The following is a 22,083-nucleotide window of genomic DNA, read 5'->3' as shown; positions in this document are numbered from 1 at the left end:
TACTTAGTTACAGTTGTGCAAACAATAACTATTAGCAGAGCTGAGCAGACCTAGGAAAGCTGCGTTTGGTTGGGGTTTATTACAAATTCTGCAGTTTTAGAGCAGTTTTTCTTTTTGGGCGCAGAAGAAAATATCATAAATATGAGTATTCTTTGAGCTTTAGCAAATCAATAATAACACTTTCATATCATAGCTTAATATTTCTTACGCTTTGCCCATGGGTGTAGACGTGCGGTGCTCCTCAAAATTTAACCTTAGCGGCAATCTGTGTTGTAGCTACATAATTAGGTAGCAGCTCTTTTTGTTTTGCCCTTGTATATTTTTTTTCTTTCTTCATGTTAAAATGTGTTGCTGTCAATTGATATCTGTGAATGCACAGAATTCCTTTCTTTCCAAACAACAAGGATCTTTTCTTAAAAGGAGAGCTCTTTACACCATTTGGTTCATGTTTATTTAAAAGCTTAAAATCATTAGACCAAATCTCACTTATTGTCCAACAGAAAATTGATTTTGCTAGCAAAAATGGAGTGGGCCTGAAAGAGAATATTCAGAAATATGCAAATTAGTAGAGATAGAAATCTGTTTGAGCAGCTGAACAAAGCAATCAAATTTTTTCCCATTGAAAGTTTATTTAGCTCCACTGTGAACATTTTCGAACAGAATTATCAACTGCTGTTAGTGAAATACTTCTTTTTATGGGGAAAATGGCATTCGTTTTAAACAGAACTGTTTTAATAGTCAACTTTTTTTTTCTTTTTTCTTTTTTTTTTTTTTTTTTTTTTTTTTTGCCAGGTCTTCTATTTACAAAATAAAGCACACTGTAAATATTGAACAAAGCACAGATATATTTCCTAACAGTTTATAGTACGCTGCATATTCTGGATGGGTTCCAAGCAGTAGTTAGTACGTATAAATGAAATGCCAATCAAAATTATTTTTGCAACTATAGCCTGCTATAACGCAGTCTCTTATCTGAAGCGTCAACTTGATGGAAGCCAGATCCCTTTTCTTAAGCTTTAACTCTTACATGTATAATTTCCCTTGTCTTGAACTAATCCTGCTTCTGTCCTATAAGCCTCTCAGAAGTGCCTGATAGCAAAGCAAACTTTATCTACTGGTTACATAAAATTTAATCAACATTGCTTTCAGTAGACCATATACATTTCATTCCCTAGCAGGAGTCAATTGTGTATAGAATGTCTGATAAATTTTAATGAGTGAATAAGATTTTCAAGTGCCCAGCATCTCCTTTCCAGGCAAGTTTTCTCATAATTCAACTTCTGTGTAAATGCTGACTTTTCCAAACAGCTCCCTGTATCCAAACAAGTTGCTACTAAAAGTTTGAGCATTTGTATGGGTGAATAAGTATGTGGTTTCATAATGTGCCAGGTCTGTCTTTGTAGCTAGCTTAAGGAATTCCTTTCTCAGATCCTCATTCACGTCCTATGTTAAATTGCATTTGCCCCCAAATCCCAGTGAGTTCAGTGTGTGTCACTTTTGCAGTGTAACCTCGACAAAAATTGTGAGGGCATAAGCAAGGGATAGTGAATTATAGAGTGAATACCAAATGCACAAGTGGATGAATGTTTGAAGCATGATGCAACATAAATGCTTCTTAGAACCTGATGTCACTTCACAACACCGCTGCAGGTTCCAGTGCTGATGCTGTGGCCTGTAGTTGCTGGAATGTCCTTTACTTTGGTCCCCACAGCTGTTGGTAGCTGCCATTGAACCCTGCATATAACTGTTTTATGGAAGCTGGAGATAGGTTGTAAATCTCTTTCATAGTTGTTGATATTGATGACTGTTTAGATGACTTGGGAACTTCTGCTGGTGAGAAAGGACTGTGTGAAATTGTCACTTTTCAGATCCTGATAATAAAACATATCCATGTATGAGGTTGAAGTGCTATGAGATAAACAAGCTAAATGCCATTCTGTATCTCTGAAGGAGCCAGAGGTTCTGGAACTAGCAGCCTGGATCACACTTCAGAGAGGATGGGGAGAAAGGAAAGGGACCTGTCTTCCCCAAATCTATATTTATGGAACAGAACATAGGAAGACAAAGCACAGAAGAAAGATAATGAACATGTGAAATTGCTGAAAGGTTTATGTAGGAAATGTCAGACTTGCCTTATTACAGGTGACTGAGTATTCTTTCAGTTTAGCATTCTGTACATAAAGCAATTAGGGATAGGTCTCTATAAGGAATGTAATCGATAGATGCACACTCACTCCTCTCCCTTTCACGCATGCGTGGTTAAATATTGCAACGTGGCAGAAATTTTTCCTTTTCCCAGAAGATGGCATATGTTAACATGAAAATTTATTTTTTTTATGGTAGCTTGTTAGCTATAGAGGATATTACTCAAGTATAGTGAACAACCACCACCAGCAGATGAATTTAATGGTATCTCCTGATTCATATCAGCAAATAACCCTTGACCAATTTCCTGCCTGGTAAATACTGATGCAGATTTCTTGTTTTCTTATTGTTCCTTGTTTATCTGGATGGCCCCCAAATGATTTTTTGTTTGCATTTTTATTTTTCATTTTTTAAGGATATCACCATAATGTTCCACAGCAGATTTACTGAGGATATTTGTATTGTATGGAGGCCTCTCCCTGTCCTTCTCATATAATGCAAGGCTTTGCAGCATAGAAGTGGAAGTGTTTCTTATAACCAGTCGTTTGTATCTATGGTTGGATGAAGGTACAGCACTGAAAGACATTCCTGACTCCCTTGCCTTTTGTCTGGCACGGTTTCAGTGGTAGTAAGGAGGGGTTGGTGGAGAGGGATGTGTGAAGGATCATCATGGGTATGTTAACCTGAATTTCCCCAGGATGTTCTTCAACAGCTGTCCCATGGTTTTGGAAAGGTGAAAATATAAGACAAAAGAAAAAAAAAAAACACCTTTCTCCAGAAGTTCTTGTAGTCTGGAATTGAAAAATTAGTTCAGGCTTCATATTTACTGTTACATGTGGTACTTTTTCTTTCCAAATAAGAAAAAAAATACTGGAAAACTTAAGGAGTGCAACATGAATTTAAGCTAGGGACATCTCCCATTTGACATCCATTTATGAGCCTGTGTTTAAAAGATATTCCTAGAAGTAGTTTGGATAGTTCCTGAGCATTCAGACAGGGAAGGTTCATTTAAATCTGGACAGATTACAACTAACTTCACAGGTACAGTTAGAATTCAACCTAAGTCTAAATCTGATGCTTTTAAATTCAACTACGAAATATCCAACTTCTTTCACATCTTTAGTGTGAGCAGCATAAGGCACAGAAATGTCTCAGTCCGCTAAACTAGGAGAATATTTTCAGAGCATGAGTTGTGAGCTGTGGAAGAGCTCAGCAGAAGAATTGCCACCGTGGTCTGGTGTCTCTTACACTTAAAGAAAAGAAACTCAAGAATTGCATGTATCAAAATTCAGGCTTGCTTATATCAAGATACAACAGGTAGCATTTAAATATTCAGAAATGCTTTCATTACAATTTTTAGTTTTATGTTTAAAAACTGTTTTTTTTCTCTGGCATCTGAAAACTATGAAGAGAAATACAGATGCCTGGTGTGATTTTTAATGTGTGCTTTAATTCTCATGCTAATTAGTGGTTAGCACATCGAAATACTGATGCTGAACATCACCTGAAGCATGGTGAGGCCTAATTTGTGGGGTGCAGGTGTGAAGAAATTGGGCTGGCTGAAGCTGGGGTTTTCAAATCTGCCGGTAGCCTGCTTACTATACGTTACTAATATTTCAACATTGGGATTTTCATGTTTGTGTTTTTCGATTTGTCTGTTTCTCTTATTACCTGGAGTGGAGGCTTTCAGTGAACCTTCCATCATTTTGCTCCTCGTGAATGGAGTTTGCAGCACTTTCTATGTCCTCATATCTGCAGAACCTTGGGGGCTGCAATCAATATCCAAAGTAATTTCTGTGCCCACTTGAAAGAAGAAATACAGTGACCCAATTAAGAGAGGAGAATGCTAGACTTCAGTAATGGATGAAAATGCAATTAAAGTAGGTTACTCACCTACAAAATAAGTTTCTGCTGCCCAAAACATTGCCTTTAGGATGGAACGATGCAATGGGATGCTAAAAATAGATAAATTAAGCCTGATTAGTCTCAGTGGCATAAATAGGAATACAAGCTAGCATGAGGGATTATTCCACTCTTAAATTTAATTCTCCTCTACTGCTATTGCAGAATATTGCATCCAATTCAATCTTGCCTGTTTAAATAAAGTTAGTTGTTGCTGAAGACTCTCCAGGGGCCTTTCTGCTGTGGGGTTTGTAATTCAACCCCAGCTGAAAACAGAGGAGAAATGCACCAGGTTTAGGGTTGATGGAAGATAAAGAAATAGGAGAAAGCGATACTATGTTCCTGTTTCAAACAACTGTTTACTTCTATATTACATTGACATATGTTCAAAGCTGGAAAACCTCTTCACCCGAGCAGAATTCCTAAACCTTTTGCCTGTCACTCAGCTTCTCATACAACCACTTTGTGCCTGCTCTTATGGGATTATCATAGGAAATCCCTGGGCCTCATCTGTGCTTTCCTGTTCTTTCCACATCTAAGGGCACTGCTTTCTGCATGCTGCAGCTCAGAGCAGTGACAGCCCCACCACCTTTAGGTCTACTGAACAGGAGTCATCACTTTTTTGGTGTTTGGGAAATGTCTGCTGTGTAAAAAACACTTTGAAAATCAGCATTAAGGAATTAAGTGAGAAACTTCCCATAGAAAGCATATGAGGGGACAAAGAAACCAAGTGTATAATGCCTGTGCTGCCCAAGAACCCATCTTGACTGGGAGTGACAATCATTGGCTCCAGCTCTGGAGCTGGTGTGTTTTTGGGTGGCTTTTCTCCAGTTCTTATTCAGACATGTGTAATCAGAGCAGGGTCTTTGAACTAGATGGTATTGCTTTGTACAGATTTCCATATAACGAAGCAGAATTAATTCAGTCTTTTAAAAATGTCGTTTTTTTAAATTTGATTACGCTTATATTTTCTAAAGTGGAGAGTGTTTAATCTCAGAAAAAATCACTTGAACCACTGGTGTCAACATGGCTGCGAGCTGAGGTATTTAAGAATTCATGCATGCATTGACTTTAGCCTGAAAGTGTCTCAACTAATCCTCCATTATGATTATAATAAAATGTCTACATCTGCTTCACCCTTTCTCTATCAATTTTATATTTAAAACCTGATATAATTTGCTAGTGTAGTAGAGCTGAATCACAGTCTAGAATGGAATTTATGATTTTCGCTAGAGTGAGAGAAATTTGATATAAGATTCTAAGAAAAGCTACTTATGGCCCAATTGCAGTATAATCACATCTCTTTAAATTCGTGTGAGAAAATGTTACAGTAATCTTGAATATAGTGATATAAAACTATTTCTTGGGATTCTAAGAATAAAATGCTGTCCTTATGTTAAGAAATGCTTGAATTCAATGCTTAGACAGCTTATATGAAATAAATATGGGGGTAGACGTGATTAACACCTTGGCTGCATAAACTTATTATCAGAAAGGGAAAGGTGAAACAGGAATGTATTTTGACAAAAAACAGTTCTGTTTTTGTGCATTTTCTCCCATCTTTAAGTACAGAAATATCCCCTACAGCAGTTAAAAACAAGCTGTTGGGTGCAAAAGGAGACTCAAATGGTGTAGGGTTGCCTCTCCCTTTCTGGGAGGACTCAGAGAACCTCTGATTCTGACCCTGGTGTATGGGACCATGGTGGAGTTTGGGCCCATGTGTACTGGTGGGCTGCTGTTACTTAGCAGGGCACGAGATAGACTGTAAGGGCAGTCCCAAAATCACGGCCACAGATTTAGTCCTGGCAAGCTGTTTTATCCATGTGTACATGTTGACGCCATTTTGAGAGGCTGTTGATCTCCTTCTGTTTGGTAAATGTCATGGAGAATAGAGACATTTCCAGGCTCTCACAGGGCCATGGAAAGGGATCGATTGCATGTTATCCTTCCAGTGATTCTTTAAAGCAGTTGTGCAAAAAATGTAATTCAACTGCCTTCTGTCCTCTGAAGCTATCAGAAATAAGATTGTATGTATAATGTGAGCTGTTTAGATAAAGATTGTGACTCATAAGATACATATATTAAATAGATGCTATGAAACTGCTTATTTGATGTTATTATTTGCTACAAAGTTGCTTAAAAAAACAAAACAAAACAATAAGCAAGAGCCAAATCCCTATGAGTAAGTTCTTCTGCATTTTAGCAAAATATGCTTTCCGTGGCATTTACATCTAATCCAGGTTATTCCAGCAACACCTCTGTGCCTCATTGGAGTGATCATGAACATTGTTTTGTAGTTTGTAGCCACAAGCAACTCTGGGTTAAAAAGCAAAGAAAGAAAACGTTCTTTAAATATTCAAATAATTTTTAACAAATACTTACAATTGTAGAGTTCCTTGACTTTCTAATTGTACTTATCTTAACATTTCATATCTCATATTTTTAACCTTCAGGTAGCAAGAGAATATGGAGGTAGAGATTACACATCAGAATTCCTTTAAGTAACATCTGTAGATCTTGTGGAGCTCTGTAGATCTTGTGGTCTGGATTTAATAATTTTATTCACCTTCTATGGGGGAAAAACAGTCTTAGTATATATGTAGGTGGATGCAGAGAGATGCCTAGAATACATGCTTGGTTCTCAGTTTTAGTACCTTTGAAGCCAAGGGAGTGGAATGGAAAGCACATCCTTGTCTACAATTTGCTAACATGATAAACTGAAACTCTTTGTACATGTGGCAGCAAAGTACATTTGGTAAGTTGGTCTTGGAGAGAAATGTCATGATTCATACTGATTTTAAAACACCTTATTCTTGCATGAATATTAGGAGCAGTACTGCACTTTAGACCACCTTTTAATATTTATACATTTAAATACAGAATAAGTAGCATTAGGAATCTGGCATACACAGAATTGCTTTGACTGTCAATCAGCAGGATAATAATACCGTGTATATTCATATAAAGTTACTTCTTGCATATAAAAACATTTATAGCCTGTATCTTTCTTAAGAGATCTGAAAATGTCTAGCATGAGACCATTAACTATTCCTTTCATTACAGTTCCTTAGATTGCTCAGTGTCACACTTGGCAAAATATCATTCAGTTACTGCTTTTGGCCATGGAATTCACTGAAGGAGTTCATATTAAAGAGTTTAGCTGGAATTGGAGAGATTAAGACAGTGCTTTTTACTGTTATTGTTGAAGTTTTTATTTGTTGGCTGAAAGCTTTTAAAGTAATTTCAAATATTTTTCCTTCTAATTGCTTTCTGAAAACTTTTAAATCTGTGCTATTTGCAAACAATGTGTCTGAGGGAGATTGGAGGATATATGAATAAAATATCCATGTCTGTTTTCTTTAGGATCTTACTCAAGTATTTTATTTGCTGAGATTCTTTTTTTTCTTTGGCTATAAGCAATCAGTAAAAGCGTGTCTATACATACATATGTATATACAGACACACATCTATATGAAAATTAGTGTGGCAGATGTTCAACACTCTGCAGTAGGAATCCGAATGGTTGCCTGAATTAAAGGCATTTAAGACTTTAAATATCAGAAGACTGCCAAATATATGATTGTACAATAATTCATGAACTGCTAATTATTCCTATTAATTTGCCTAAAATGAACAAATGCTTTGCTTGAAATTCAGCATTGGAGATGTGATTGCAAAACTGAATATTGAAATACACTTATTTTAATATTTTATGCTTGCTGGCCAGTTACTCAACAGCAAAGTGTTTTTAAGTGAATCAATCTGGAGCCACTGTAGGAACTCCTTTTGTTTTCAGTGGGGCCTGCGTTTCCTCCTCATTGCAGAACCTTGATCAAAGGTGAGGATCCTGATAGAGTGTTGTAGAGAATCCCTAGAAGGATTTTCTAAATCCTGGAAGAAAATGATAAAAATAACCACGGTGCAGTAAGCTGTGGTGGGTGAAGCCAGTAAAACTAAGCAGTTTTTTGCACATGTACCAAGAGATTCCCTAGAAAATTAATAGTAGAACCTAGCAAAAAATGAATCTACTTCCAGAAGATAGCTTCCCTGAAAACATGCAGAATGTTGTAATCTGCCTCAGGAAGCTGATTTCTATTGTGCTATCCTGTAACAATGACTAATCATAAATTTGTTCTAGGAATTGGACTGGAAAGGCTCAAATACGAATCTTGCATATTAAGCAATAAGCACAACGTGAAATTCATCAAAAAATGGTATCTTTTGATGACAAAATGCGTTGTGTCTGTGCTTGTATAAATACCCTATGCATACACAAGTATAGTGGTGTGAACTTTAATGGAGAGGTGATTTAATAGAGGTGGATTCAGATATCTGCTTGATGATGTTTGGACAAAAGCCACCCCAAACGGTGAGCCCTGTGACTGCATCTGGTTAAACAGTCTGTCTCTTCTGAACTCAGGGAATCAATGCCTGAACTCCAAAAGCCACTTGTTGCAGCTGGTAAACAATACTTTTTGCAATTGGCAAAGAGTGGTGTTTCTTCAGAACTGTTAGAACCGTGCCGGGGAAGCACAAATACTTCTGAGGGTAGCTCTGTAGCATCAAAATTGAGGACATCATTTTGCATTCCTTTTGAGATAAAATTTGTCCTTCATCTGTTTACAAGTTTTACATTTCAAGTTTTGAAATATGCTTTTATGAGTATAAATCCCTAGCAAATGTAGTGATATGACATCTGTGAACCAGCTACTGAAATCTGCTTCCTAGTTTCTAGTAGCAAAAATAAAATAGATACTTGTATTTTATAAAATAATATGAATGCCGCCTACTGCTTCTGAAGTATTGAAACTGTCAAGAAGTAGTTGCTCTTCCAAAGAACACTCTGCTCCTGCTATGAACACATCTTGCTTAAAAGTAAAGCCTCTACAGAGATAAGCTGGTTATCCATCTGGAATAGAAATGTAATTTTTTACTTTCACTAAGAAAATAGATTGTGTTTCCTGATGAAAAGAAACAATATTTAATGTAATACATATGATGATACAATGGTGTTTCTAGATACTAGTGAAACAATAACAACCCTCTCCCAAACCTATTCCCACCCCACCTACTTCTGTTACCAGAGTAATTTTAGTGTATATTGTTTTGTTTGGAGTAATCAGGCTGAAGTAGCATTAGTCCAGCTTCTCATCTTTTAATTACAGACAGTTTATTGTCTATGCTGTCCCACTTTCTGCATGGTTCCCCACCAGCCAGCTAGACTTAGAAATCTCCATTAATTTAATTTGGCATTTCATTCAATCAGGCAGGCTGTGAACATGATTTTTTTTTTTTTTTCTTTTTTAAATAACACAATGCTCATTCTTAATTGATGTCCTTATCAGGCATTGTATTTGCCAGAGCTGTAATTATTGGTCGGGCAGCAAAATCAAATCTGCCCAAATGCAGTGAAGACGTTCTCCAGTGAAATTATTAAGATACAGTACTTAGACCTGCAAAGTAATTTAGTTTTGGTCTGTAATTACATCTTTTGGGATCGTTATCTTTCTTTTTATTCATAAGGGTAGTGCAACCTCAGAGGAATCATTTTGCCAGATCTGAAGATAGAACTGAGATCTTTGCCATAATGTATGTTTGTGCTAGTGGATATTATCCTATGTAAAACATATGAGCGTGTTCACACTGTAGGAGAATGATTTTATTATGTCCTTATTTAACAAAAGATATGGTTTCTAATCTTGTTGCAGAACCACTGGAACTGTGATGCTGTTTTCCATAAGCAGTAAATTGGCCTTAGAAATTATAGAATTTGGTGGGTATGCAACTACCTAAAACATACACACAAGTTCACTTGTAATGCTCTGACATGACTAACTTAGCTCTAGTTTGCAGGCAGGAGTTCAGCATCAAGCCAGTCAGAATTCTTGTCTGAAGATACTATTGAGTATCTGAGCTGAGAAACTAAAAATACATGGGCTGATGAAACATTAACCAATAATTGTGAAAGGACTCTTAGAGTCATGGGGAGGGAGAGGAGAATTCTGTGGTCATTTCCAGTAAATCTTTTATTTATTCTCAGATTAACGATATGTAATCTTTGAGTACAGAATTGCAATCATTGTGTTTAAGCCAAACATATAATCAGTTTCTTGGTATGTTCTGAGAAGATGACAAAACTTGTTTCATTTTTGTATATATGTTTTGATTGATTTTATAATTTTGAACATTTATTCACATTCCTTGGTTTTATTCTCTGCTGGGAAAATAACCTGTACAATGCTATCTCTTTTTTTCTTGCACTGTTAAATTAACCAGTAGTATTACTGAAGGACTTATTTTAAAAACCTAATGAGGTTGCCTGATGAATCTAATTTTACTCTTTAGCATGAAATGCCAGTTTGATAAAAATTCTTGTTTGTTCCATTGAGGTGCTCAGAGAAAAATCTGGGTAGCTCTATGCCTGATTTTGTGTTCCTTAAATACGTCTCCAAGTACCCTTGTTCTGCCAGTAAGTAGTGGAGATGAGCTCTACTGCTTTTCAGTTTAGAGTTGCATCACGATTAGGTTGGTTTAAAGATAGAAATATGCAGAGTTCTTATAAAATACTTCAATTAAAATCAGTAGCAAAGTTCTCATTAAATTTATAGGTTCAAAATTAACTTCATAACTAATAAAATTCGTTTCAGTCTTTATGCTTCTTCTGCATATTATGTTTTCATTGTGTAAACTTTTATTCTGCTTATTTCTTGCTGTGGCTTTTGACTCGTCAGAGTTGCAGAAGAACTCAAGGAGTGGCCCATATTTAACCTTTTGGGATTTTTCTGAAGTTTCTGTGTTGGTTTTTTGTTGTTGTTGTTGCTGTTTTAGGAATTCAGACCCCATGGCTATTTAGTGACTGATTTTTGTATCCCCAACTGTCAAGATTTATATAATGAAGCCAGTCATATCACACTTCTTTCTTAAAACATCAGTTCCTCAATTCATATGAATTTGTTTGTTTTGGTGCTTTCAGAACCCAACAATTTTTAAGCTGTGGTAGCTACACAGGGTGGCTTGGAAACTCAAGCAGCATCATGTTTTGATTACAGGTGGCTAATCCTTTGATTCACAGTTAGTGTAACGTCTGGCCTAGGTTTGGTCTTTGAAAATATGTAGTTTGTAGAAGTAGTGCAATGATACGGTTTATAAAGATTAGGCAGGAGCTCATTTGGTCTTCCTTAGGGTATGCATTGGGGGAAGACAGAGGGCATTACACATGCACACCCTTCCTACAGAAGAGTGTTGGTCTTTGTGTTGAGTAGTCATGGCTAAGAGAAGAGCATCAATGAACTATTTTAGAAACAATCAGTTTTCTTGACATTCTTTATACAAGGTGTTAGTAAGCAGACATCCAGCCTCCTGACAGTATTCTCAGTGCTTCTGGAGTTCAGCAGGGCCGCTTCAAGGGCCTTTGTAGCAGAAGAGTAGAGAACTGAACTGTCATACTTTCCATGCAATAATTTGCATGAGGAATGAAAGCTGTGTTTCACAGCAAGTTCAGAAGAGGTTTTGTTTGTTTGCAGTCCGTTCTGTAAAATCAGCATATGTGTGTGGATGGTTTCCATTGATTTGCTATGGCAATAAGATATGACACTCGGGCTTAATGTTTCTTAAAACTGAAGATGGAGTTTGTTGAATTCCTAGAATCAAAGGAAACAAGTAGTAGTCTGCTTTGCCTCAGCTTTGATTGACACTGCAGATGCTGCTTGAAAGGCCAAATCTATTTTTGTTAAAAAACAAACAAACACAAACACCACTGGCGTATACAAGGGAAGCTGGAAAGTTCCTATTCTTTTGTAGTTACAGAACTGAGTGCTCTGAGATATTTAGATGCTAAAAGTTTATGCAAAACCTTGCTGGTCGCTATGGCTAACTCATTCGCTAAGCATCGCAAAGCCAGCATGAAACAAAAAGATGAACTGGGTGCTGCATCTCAGTCCTGCTCTGACCCAGGTAAATACAGGAGGTGGAGGTGAGACCCCACAGGGCTGTACCTGGGCAGGCACAATTGCCAGATCTGACCCTTTAATTTGAATGCCTGCTGTCAAGTGGAGGAAAGCTCTGTCATGTTTATGAGGGGTCTGGGCAAGTGATCCTTTGGAAACTAAAGGAAAAAAGCATTGTTGTAACAAGAGTCATTTTACAGAAAACATCTTTCCCAAATTATTTTACTAAAATTGACAAGAACCCCTTGTTCTATTTAGAATGATTTATAACTGTTCCCCACTGATCACAAAGCGTTTCTAAATTAAAAGCCATTAATTATAGCCTTATATAGATACAAAGATATGCAAGAAGTGCTTTGTAATTCCAGCTCTGCACTTCAGGTGAGAGCTTTTTAAATTACTTGGACCATTGGAGCCACCTGCTTGACTAAACGCTGAGGGCCCTGTGTTTCAGTACTCATCAGTGCATTGCAGTGTTAACATTGTTACTGATTTTTCTCATTTCTCCAGGGCAAATACTAATTAATGGATACAATTCACAGCTGATTAGCTGTAGTTTCTTCAGTAATTACATTCGCAGACTAACTGTTCAGAAGAGGATTTCTAACCCAGTTCTTATTTCACTCTAAGCTTAATTTGTTTTTTGAATTGTTTAGGTCCTTAAGATAATAACCATTTTATTTTCTTTTGTTGTTATAGGTACTGTTAGATAATAAGGAATGTTAATCTTAGAAATACTCACTGATAATTGCTGTGTGCCTTAAATGGATTTCTAATTCAGAGAGAGAGAAAAAAAAAAGAATTTCAGTGTTGTTTTATCCATATTAACAAAAGCCTAAATGTGTCAGGTTCTGACATCAGTGCCTGAGCAGTATACCACAGAGTCCTAAATACTGTATCCTCATAAGAGCCACAGGGCCATGTAGCTGCAACTTTTAGCCTTCACAGTCCTCATTATATCATTTACTCTTTTGGTCTTATTAAATGGAATAGTGTGCTTTTACTTCTCCTATATATTGTTTTTTATAAAACAAAAAGGAAAAATAATACTTGGCATTCAAACCAGCAGTACCTGTGATGTGAGGAATAAATATTGATCAAAATAATGTAGAATCGTATTCTTCAAGGTAAAATTCAGCTGCATTCTCATTTGAGCCCTAGGACTCTAAGCTAAGGAAATAGGATTGGGTTTGTTTCCATTTATTTGTCTAGTGTTGCTGCTATCTAAGTCTCTTTTACCTTTGCATTTAGGTACAGTTTGAAAAACTGATATAATAATTATTATTTTGCTGTCGAAACAACAGCTCTATTGGGACCATTTGAGGTTGTTGTTTTTTTTTTCCATGTAAAACCTTCTTTGTCTCTAACTGATATGAAAAAAACCTGTCTATCTTGTTGATGTTGGTGTTGAGCTGCAGTATTATGTCTTGGCGCCCCAAATCCGTGCACACATCTTTCAGTGCCAAAACAGTAACTTGAAAGTGCAATTTAATTAGAGATGTTATTTTTTTAAGTTCCCTTCAGAATGACATCTGAGACTTAAAAGTGGATGACATTATTTGAGTACCTGTGTAGCTGAGGAAAACAGAGTTTAAATAGCTATGGAGCAGCTTACATAACGTGTAAACACCTCTGTTTCTTAACATGATACAAGTTGCAAGATTCAGCATTTTAGGCAATATGAAGTAAGGAATATCTTATTTCTCAGTCTGTTTTGTTGACCAGAACTCAATAGTTTCAGCAGGTTTATGAGGCTCCAGTTCTTTGCCTCCGTTCTACTTTTTCTGAGCACCTTTTTCATCCTCCGTCCTTATAGTTTCCTCATCTTCTTTGTGTTTTATTATTTATTTATTTATTTGTTGTTGTTGTTCATTTTACTTTTGGTTTTATCTTGAGAAACGAATTTTGGATTTTTCTGGGAAAGAAATGCTCTTGAAAGAGTCACTCTATGATTCCCCTCTGCTCCTGGATGCTGCAGGAGCTGCAGGGAGTCAGAGTGTGAAGGATTTCCCCACTAAAAGCTGCAGTAGCGAATTGAGCTGGAGCAAAGCTGATTTCCTTTCAGGACAGGTACTTCTGCTCTGGGAGCACAATGGGGCTTGTTGCTTGGAAGGAAAAACAGTCTCTGCTGGTTGGCAGCTACCCACCTGTAGGGCTTTTCCTGGTGGCATTGGCTGGAATGGATTACGGATTATTGTTGTTGTTTGGTTTTGGTTGGGGTGAAATGTGACTTTTCACATTGCTTTGTTTTCTCTGGCAAGATAAAACAAAAGTCTGGTGGGAAATGTTGCTTTGCAGAAGTCACAAACAGGAGTATAAGGAGGTGCTGTGTGCGGACCCAGGGTCAGCACAGCAGGGCTAGGCATCATGGTGGTGATGCTTTGCTTTCACTGGGATCTCTGGAATGTGTGCTGTGCCCAAGAATAGAAACTTGAACATGTGAAAGCACATGATCTAGTGTTTTACATGGTAGCTGTGTGGTGTGCATGGTGTCTGTTCCTCAAAGCAAATACTCCAGACACCTGCCTGCCTTTTGGAGATGCCTTTTATGAGAATAAGGCACACGCAGTGCCAATTAGCCAAATGCTGATAGTCTCTTCCTTTCTGTGCTCAGTCTATAGAAGAAAAAGTACTTAAGTTTAGCCACAAATGTTGGTACTTCAACATTGGGTTGAAATGGCTTGATGGCATCTGTTGGGTCCTTCCTGCTCACCACCATGGGAGCTGCACTGCATGAGCAAGGCACTCAGCACCTCTGCCTTGGGCATGTCTTGGGGTCTCAGCATAATGCAATTCTTCTGATAGGTGAAGTCTCCTGGCATTTAAGGATCTCTGGGAGTGGGAGCTCAACTGGAATGACCGATGGACAAAGGGGGATTGTTTGGCTTTTTAAGTTTGTAGAACAAATGGGATTTTAAAAGCAACATTGCAGATGCTCTTTCTTCCCCTTCTTACCTTCATCTCTTTTAATACAGCATTATCTTTTATTTCTTTTTTCTGGGGAATAGCCCACTAGTAATGAGCACTTGATTTCTGAAGGCATTTGTTGGTCTGTGGGGTGGCTTTGATACACAGAAATTTGAAGAAATATGCTTGGAGATCTTTTTTGTACAGGTCTGGGGATGCAAATAATGTAATAGTCGCAACACTGTTACATGGAATCTGATTCTGACTTCAAAGGACATCAACAAAATTACATCTTGTCTGTTGGTCTCGTAATTTTGTATTTTAAAACTTTTTCCATGCTGGAAAATGAAAGTTTATGTTGGCATGCATTAAAATCCAAATATTTATTTTTCTTTCAGTTTGGAAACAATAACAACTACATGAACATGGCAGAAGCAAATAATGCATTTCTTGCTGCAAATGAGGTAGCTGTTTTTCTTTTCTTTGTTTTATCTATGCTTATATTCTACTGTGCTTAGATAATTTAACAGACTGTGAATGGGTGAAGAGTGAAGGGCTGAATTTCAGTGTGTTTTATGGAGCACAAAATAAAGACTTTAATGAGAAAGAAAATAACCTGACAGCTCTCTGTTACTAGTCAATTTAGCTGTCCATACGGCTGTTACTTACATAGCATGTCAATAGAAACAAATCCGCTTTATGTACGAAAAAAAATCATAAACAAAAGGAAACAAATAAACAAGCTTTGTAACAGGCAAGCCTAGCTAATGTGCTAATTTCTGCTATGGATTGAAATATTTTAATTTGGGTTCTTAATAGTCAGCTAAGTTAGAAGAATGAACCTAACTTTGTTCCTGAGGGCTGCATGCTGCACAAGGGAACAAGGCTGTGAACAAACCTGGGCTGGGGGGGCTGCCTGGACTGGGAGCTGAGAGGTGTGCTCAGTGGTTTTGGATGGGAGACGGGAGGAAGGCATGGCAGCTGTGGCCTGTGTACATTTGTTGTTACAGGGGGCCCCTTCCAGCCAGCTCATAGACCATCAACATGCTAATATTGATCCCAGCTCCAGCAGAAACACCTTTTTCTCATCACTAAAAATCAACATCTTTTAGTCCAAAGAGAGTGAAGGGATGAAAGTGCAGGAGGCACTGCCTTGTAGTCCATGTGACAATGTAAAGAACTCTGTGTTTATATAGCGTGTATCCCATAAATGATCTTCCAGATATAAGAAAAGGTTAAAACCCAGGCAGCAAAAACCTGGCAGCAGTGACTTCACATGTTGTAAGTCACAACATTCAGTTGCAGGTATTGTCAGGTCAGAATATTAAAAAGGAAAAGTGATCTCGGGGAAAATAAGTAGAAGAGTGTAACAATAAATATGAAGGCTGGAATTAAGAGTTTTATTTTATGAATCACTTATACAATGGTCACCATCTCTTTTTACCCAGCAAGACTGCTTAGATAAGGGAATATTGTTTGGCACTAGCTCCAGTGTTATTTGTGATAATGAACACAAACCCCATCTGTAATGACAACATGATGTTTCTTTCTGTAGAATTTCTTTCCTACATTTGAATCAAACATTGATGAAAGCTCTGCTGCCAGCAGCTGTTCAGAGACAATTTAATTCCAGCTGTGATAATTCACCGTGTCAGACATTGGCTGTTATATGTTGATACAACAGTTCTCCAGATTTGCATTTTTATCAAAAGGAACAAATGTTTTGAACATTTCAGTACAGATGGCATTTAACCGTGCACACAGTTTTTGTGTCTGTGTGTGTTTTTATAAAGTGTGTAAGATGTAAATAGTTGAAAAGTTAATAACTTAAAAAACAAAAACTACCAACAACAAAAAGTGATCAGTATGATGAATCTCACAAACGTTAGGCTGCCTTTTGGGCATAACAGCACCTTTCTGAAATCCTGGATTGCGTGCTAAGCAGAGCCCTTCTGCGGTCTGAATGGCCCAGTGATTTGAATTTAAGACTTATTCACTAAGGGGCTTTCTTTCTTCTAAGATTACATCTATTTCATCTTCGTTCTTAGGTCCTTGGTATGAAATGTTTTTAGAAGGGTACACACGCATTTGGAAAAGTTTCACTGTGAGAATTAAATTTATGTTTAGAAATTGTTACAGCTTTCATTGATTCACTTTCCCATTTATAGTAAGCTGTGACTATTAGGATCAACGTTGTTTCTCTAAGTAAAATAGAATATAATTGTCTGTCTGTGTTTTATATTTACACAGATGTCCTAGATTTATTCTGCTAGATGAGGAAAGAAGATCCAATTCTTGTAACTACTACTATCTCATAAATACAAGTATATAAATACAAGGCTCAAATGCACTATAATACTGATTTCACTGAGCCCTTTTGCTTGAACAAGGAATAAAAATATCATTAAGTGTTAGCACTTGCATTAAAGCATGAGCCTAACTTTGCAATTACTGTATTACAATGGATTTAATTATAGTGTTTTTATATTAACATGACTGTAGATTTCTTGCTAGCATTTTGGGCATGAGTACTGCTAAGCTAGAAGCCCATTTTATTCCTGTAAATAATGCCTTAAGAGTGTAATCCTAGAGCACATTCAGGCTAAGAAGCTTCACATTTGCTTTATGTTTTCTGTCTCTATGTCATGATTACCACGACCCATTTTAAAGCACCTTAAATATTTATTAAAATAATATTTCAAGTGTTAATTACAGTGGTAATGAAAACAGCCAAATGCCACATATCAAGAATGAGTGTTTATCCGTATTGTTAATGTGATATGTTAGATTTCATTAAGCAGTAATGGGGTAGCAAATGAGTCACAAATTACAGTTGCATCTGTTACTAGACCACATTAGTGCCAAAATAACTGCAAATGCAGCCATAGGGTTATGTTCATTAGCCAACCACTTCTTGTGGCCAATCCATCCTTTGTGTTTGTGGACTAAGGGATCTACAGGGAGAAAAAAAATCACACCTTTTGTGATAAGGCAGAGTCAAACATCCAGGCCCAGTCTTCGCGTCCAGAATTAAGTTGCAGCATTGCACTCGCATCTCAGCGGGCTGACGGTACTGCAGACCGCAGCAGTCTGGGACCTCATCATTTCTGGTGCGAGACCAATAATGACAGCTGACAGGTTCTATATGCAAGCAAAGGTTTTTCTTCTGTTTCGGTTTCCATCTTCTCTCAGGCGGTTATTAATTTATATCATCATTAACAGTTTGAAGGATGACAATTTGCGGCAGTTAATGAGATCTTTCACTGAACATATCATTTTTAAATTAACTGGCATTAAGTCACTCTTTCAAACAATGTAAATAATACATAGAACAATTTCCCCCCTCTCATCTAGAATCCTGAACTAATACAAACAAACAAATCCCAGTGCAGCGTTGCATGTCCAGAACAAGACAGAGTGCCTATTTTAGGATTGCCAACTGCCCAGTTTGATCAAGACAGTCCTGATTTGGGTCCATTTAAAATGGCCTCATTTCAAGCACTGGATTTCTATTATTAAGTAGCAGTGGACCTGAAATAATATATGAAAGTTCATTTAACTCACAAGAAATTTGAATAAGCATAGCTCATTTGTTTCCCACATAAAAGTCAGCAGTGTTGAAGGCAGATACAGGCTCTGCTTGAATAAAGATCGTCTACGACACACACACGTGCACGTGTACGAACATGTACAGACACTGAAGATAACTGGCAGTAAATGTTTTGCTAAAGGCATCTTAACAGGTGTTTGGTTTGCAACAAACCGAGTGTTTAAACAAAGCTGGCTGGCTTTACAAAGCTGCAGTAATCACCCGCGCTGTTCTGTAACAGCGCTGCTCTCTTCCAAATTACAAAACCAGTGTGTAGAAGGATACATTGCACTTACGGGATGGAGAATAAATAAGGACCAGAATTATTATATTTCATGTTTATGAAGAAGGTAAAAAGGTGACAAAAGATGTGGCACGGTCGGTTCTGAGTTAATGTTGTGTGTGTGCTACAAAATTGTGGGTATTTTATGAAGCATGAGAACAATATAAGCTGTTTGTGCTATTTCACTAACATATCAATAAAGTGGCAATTTGTTATACAGCCAAATCCAGTGTAGCTGATACTCAGACTAACAACAAAGACAGATGTTGCTAATTAAGCACACATTAAAAAACTGTTAATACTGATACTCTATTAAAGCCATACGATAATTAGACTTAAATCCTTAATCAGAATGATCCACAAACCCCTTTAGTATATGAAACCTTTTTTTTTTTTTTTTTTTAATTATTTAATAGAGTTTGCATTTGAGTGCAAAACAAGACTTTGGAATGACTGGTCAAATGTGGCTGCTGAGAACAGCATGCTCTAATGTGGTTTGCCTTGTCCTGTCCTTTTCTAGCAGACGTTCCACACGCCGAGCCTGGGGGATGAAGAGTTTGAAATCCCACCTATCACACCCCCACCTGAGTCAGACCCTGCACTGGGGATGGCAGACATCCTGCTGCCCTTTCAGGGCCTTGGTGACCAGCTTCCGGCACAAGGAAATGAATTTACACCCCAGTTTCCACCTCAGAGCTTGGATCTCCCCTCCATTACTATATCCCGAAATCTCATGGAGCAAGATGGCGTCATCCACAGCAATGGATTGCACATGGTAGGTTCAGTTCTGCATTTCAATTGCAAAACCATGTCTCTCAAAGCATAATATATTAGTATTAGTTTTAATTGACCTTTCCGAAGATATGTGTGATTTCTTTCTATTGTGGTCCATCCAAGCGTTTGTGGATGTTCTGCATTCTGTGCAGGCAGATTCTGTATGAATGATGACACATGTTGTCAGTGTTGCACAGCGAACAATGATATGCTATTATTCAGTTCCCTAAGGCAGTTGGCAAATGTTTAAAGGTTCACTATTGGTGGATTCAATAAGATGAACGTGGTTGTTAATGTACAGCACAATGCTATACCGTGTGTAAACAGATCTCTTGTAAAAAAGCACTCAGGCTTTATAAACATAGAGTTTTAATTTTGGGAGCAGACTTGGAAGCCCATATCTGTTGGCATCGTGAAGCTCTTTCCTGTTAGTTTTTGAGAATTTTTTGTACAGTTGATAATTGGCATAATGTGGTGGAAGTCCATTGTGTTGGCCAGAATGTACTACAGCACAAGAAGGAATTGCTTCTCTACGTTTCAGGTGTAGGACCCGCACTTGACAGCCTGCAGGATATTCTGAAAGCACACCGTTGAGAGTAGCTTAGAAATGGAGCCAGACACAGTATGCCACCAGTAATATCTATGTATATTTCCCTATTTTCTGTATACTCCACAGGCTAGATAGTTATAAGTGGAAATTTATTTTTTTACAGCTCCTGTAGGGATGCATTACCTGAATCACACTCAGAAATACAGAGCTATGAATAGACTTTCTTCTGCCCAGTGCTCCTGTTGATCAGAGACTGTGGGCAGGCTGAGCTGGTTTCTATGTTCCTAGACTGTTCTGGAGCCCTCCAGAAAGGGGCAGAATGGTCTTGCCTAGGGTAGGGATAAGAGATGAGTCTGCTTGGCTGATTTGAGTGATCAGCCCTGGTCATTAGAACAATAAACAGTGAAGGTGTATCAAGTCTTCTCCAGAATTTATCCATACTCTATGGCTGTGACCATAGAGGAAGGTTCCATTGGTACATTCCCCTTTTGGCTTTTGAGGGTCTCCTGCATGGGTTTCTTAAGCTTTGAGCAGTAACACTCTTACTCCCTAGGATGAGACATAACTATGAGTCAGTTTATCATATTTAGCATTTTAAACTCAGTGGTTACAGTTAGAATAAGTTTCTGTATTGGATATTAAATCCAGGGTGAATGATTAGCTTGAACAGATATTTTACATCAACCCTAGTTATTCTGATCAGCTGTTTCATAGACCTTTTCCTAAACCTGGTGAAGTGAAAATACAGATTTTGCTGCTGGGCCATAATAAGGGTCATTGTGTTGTCATGTTATCATTTCATGTAAATCTTTCTTTCTTTGTATTATTCTGGTGAGTGACAATTAATCAAAGCATTACAAATTATCACACAGCAAGTTTATCAGGAATTCTTCAGGCTTCTAAATTCATTGATGATTTTGATGTTTCCTTTGAGGTAATGAAGAATAGCTAGCACTAATATAGAAAGAAGCTCAAGCTGCTCACTGTTTAGGAAACAAAGAGTCGAGTACAGTAAGTCTGCAGACACAAAGCAGGGACTGGTCATGAAGGGTATGATACTTTTCAGATCTCTTTGTGCATGAATGTTTGTATGCCCTGGACCTGCTGGGTGATTTGTTGAGTGCCAAAAACTAAATAAATAAATAAATAAATAAATAGAAGCTTAGAGTCAAGCATGTTATGCCTGGAAAGTGAGGCAATGGAGTGTGTGTAGACTGGATCCAAAGAAATTTGCTTGGGAATATGTAATAAATGCAATAAGCTAGATCAGTCTTGTGTTATGTGCACAAGTCCCTTCAGTGTTATCAGGTGGTTTGCAATCTGACCTAGAGTGGCCTTTTTGTTTTGCATGCTTCCATTGAATGCCATTCTTCCATGAGTAAAGGTTTACCTTGCCTCCAATGGTAAGGATTTGTTCCCACACTGGTCAAAGAGAAGACCTAGGGGAGCTCCTGCCATTGTGTACCATAATCTGTTGATGTTTTCTAGGGTGACTGCCATTTTGAAGCTGTGTTCTGGGACTTGTCTGTAGTTTTGTCACAGAGAGCTGATGAAGAATTGTGGGATTTGATACAGAGGAGCAATGTGGGGAGGGTCGTGTGTCAGGCACTTCCCGACAACTGCTTGATTTGTGTGATACCGTGAGATGGAGTGACCCCCACCACTTCACTGTAGTCAGTAATCTTTTTTCTCCTCTGCTCGTAAATGCTGGGTAAAATCAGGAAATATAAAAATACTGGCAGAGTCCTTGTGTAGTTTTCCTCTGAACTCCCGTAATGCTTCTCAGTACTCAGATTTTCCAGCCATTGATCTATATTTCAAAAATAGAAAATGAAAACTGTGTATCATATTTAATGTGAAAAATGTGCACTTTATTAAACTGGTAAATATTTATTAATAATATTAGAATTCATCTTTAAATTAGACATTTCATGAATTACCTTGCCTTGGAGCTATAAAAACTTTATTACAGCAATAAAAAAAAAAT

General features: G+C 37.5%; 1 protein-coding gene across 4 annotated transcripts in view; it reads left to right on the top strand.

The window, feature by feature from the left end:
- The window catches only part of TOX3 (TOX high mobility group box family member 3), a 71,470-nt gene that overhangs the window by 31,164 nt on the left and 18,223 nt on the right, over nt 1-22,083 (top strand). For 2 of the 4 annotated variants that reach the window (XM_072346500.1, XM_072346502.1), the window contains exons 2-3: nt 15,299-15,364; nt 19,296-19,547. In XM_072346500.1, coding sequence (XP_072202601.1) covers nt 15,299-15,364; nt 19,296-19,547 — 318 coding nt within the window. Of the gene's footprint in view, nt 1-15,298; nt 15,365-19,292; nt 19,548-22,083 lie in introns of all 4 variants that reach the window. The other 2 variants (XM_072346498.1, XM_072346501.1) reach the window with 1 other exon arrangement.

The sequence above is a fragment of the Excalfactoria chinensis genome, chromosome 11 (assembly GCF_039878825.1).
Source record: "Excalfactoria chinensis isolate bCotChi1 chromosome 11, bCotChi1.hap2, whole genome shotgun sequence".
NCBI lineage: Eukaryota > Metazoa > Chordata > Aves > Galliformes > Phasianidae > Excalfactoria > Excalfactoria chinensis.
Note: the sequence above shows the minus strand (reverse complement) of the source record. Positions and strands in the feature narration are given on the sequence as shown.